This window comes from Octopus bimaculoides, chromosome 11 (assembly GCF_001194135.2).
Source record: "Octopus bimaculoides isolate UCB-OBI-ISO-001 chromosome 11, ASM119413v2, whole genome shotgun sequence".
Lineage (NCBI taxonomy): Eukaryota > Metazoa > Mollusca > Cephalopoda > Octopoda > Octopodidae > Octopus > Octopus bimaculoides.
The window spans coordinates 64,844,596-64,846,641 of record NC_068991.1 but is presented as its reverse complement, the minus strand read 5'-3'; the positions used below and the strand labels follow the sequence as shown (position 1 = coordinate 64,846,641).

At 33.2% G+C, this 2,046-nt stretch overlaps 1 protein-coding gene across 1 annotated transcript in view; it reads right to left on the bottom strand.

Moving 5' to 3' along the window:
- LOC106870255 (cytochrome P450 2B4) overlaps window positions 1–2,046 on the bottom strand; it is a 41,811-nt gene that overhangs the window by 32,543 nt on the left and 7,222 nt on the right. The window contains exons 3-4 of the mRNA XM_052971997.1: window positions 1,850–1,976; window positions 558–714 (exon numbers count right to left, since the gene is read on the bottom strand). Coding sequence (XP_052827957.1) covers window positions 558–714; window positions 1,850–1,976 — 284 coding nt within the window. The remainder of the gene's footprint in view (window positions 1–557; window positions 715–1,849; window positions 1,977–2,046) is intronic.

The window sequence follows — 2,046 nt, the reverse complement described above, 5'->3', positions numbered from 1 at the left end:
ATATATATATATATATATATATATATATATATATATATATATATACACAAAGCAAAGTAGATGAAATACCTCGGTGATGTGTATATATATATATATAAATACGAGAGATTATTTATAAGATGTTTTAGTTACATAATGCAAATTGCATAATCGAGACTTATTGTCAAAATAGAGATTCTAGCTTTTACATGTAACATTATTAGATTGGAAAGATGACAGAAATTACTGTCGTAGAGACGATTGCCGACTATCGCTAACGCCCACAACCCAATTCGTCTCAGAAAGCATACCATGTTACTTATGTATCTCGTCTCTCACACGAGAATGGTAAGTATCTTTGTAGATCCAGTTGATGGTTAAATAGCTATGAAAATATAAATCATGTTCTGAGAGACGAGATAAATAAGGTGCTTGTGTAGAGACAAATTATAAGCGTCAATTTGAGCTAATTAAAAATTGAAAGAAATTATAGAAATATAATTGATGAAAGGAATAACAGAAATATAATTGATGAAAGAAACTATTACAGTGTAATTAACAGTTCATATATAACTCACCTGATAAAGTTTCGCTGTTTGGTTCCTTCTCAAGAGACAGCAAGTACAAATCAACGAAATCTCTTATGTTTTCAGCATTAAACGTTTCTTTGTGTTCTGCGATTTTCTCTTTTGTATAATTTCGGAGACCTTTGTCGTTCTGGATAAGTTGTTCTACCTATAAGTAACGCTAATGTATGTATTCAATTCAAAGAAATATTTTACATTATTTTGTTACATCAGTCTACCTTCTGAGTTGAAATTAAATCTAGTTAGAGTCGACTTTTCTCCCTCAATAAAATATATTCAATCATTATACTGTATGAATTCAAAGACCATATCCACTCACTAACAATAACTGTGACCTCGATTTTCTTACACCACATCATTGAAAGCCCTATAACTGTCTTTAACAATGAACTTTTAGATATAAAAAAATAAATTGTGCTGTCGGTGAATGAAGAATATGAAGTGTATGCATAAAACCTTGAAAACTTTTTCCACTAAAGACTAATTCAGTTATTCATGCTTCTACCCAACGTCCTTGTAAATATAACCTTAGAGAGTATGTAATATTCCATTATTCTGATAGGCGATGTCGAATTATAATGGAAGAAATATAGCATGGACGTGAGACTTTAAAGATAAAATGATGTTAGGAGTTAGTATGAAAGAATGATATATTTTCTATCTACACTTGTTTATGTCATGTTTTTCATTGAGAAAAGCATGACATAACAAAAGTGTTGATGGAAAATATATGAAATTCTTTCCTATTAACTAACATCATTTTTACTGAGCAGTTTTCCCCTTAAATCACTACACTCCATCCATCTTTTCCGTCACTATTTCTGGTGGGATCGTTGGGGTACTTCAGGTACCTCAAACATATTAGAAACAACAGCCATTACATTTTCCTGCAGGATTCTCAAACATGGCCAACTAAGTGGATATTATCCATTTCATTTTTGGTCTACTCCTAAGTCTCCTGCAGTTTGGCTCGCCTTGAAGAATCTGTCTTACGACACTTTCCTGCGACACGTCAGTAGTATCGCAGCTGTGGCTTCTCAATGCAAAAAAGTAAAGGTTTGACCTTGTGATAATCTCTGATCTTAGAGCTACGCATTCTCGAGAGAAATCTTAGTCCAGCGATTCTTCGGTAGAACCTCATTTCGGCCGCTTGTATTGACAATCGTACTCTTCCGGCACTGTCGGAGTACAATAACAAAATCATGGCTCTTGAAAACACATCATCTGGGCTCAAAAATTGATTTAGGAATATTTAAATAACTTTATGAAATGTTTATACTTACAGGAGATTTCCATCGAAGAAATCGCAGGAATGGAAGGAAATTCTCTGGTACAAATGCGCTAACATTCTCGAAGAAGAATTTAGTGTCATCAAGGATTTTCTGAAACTCCATATCACCAAATTTGGTCCTTCCAATGCAAAATAAACAAAATATAAACATAAATATACGCACGCACGCACGCACACACTAACACACAC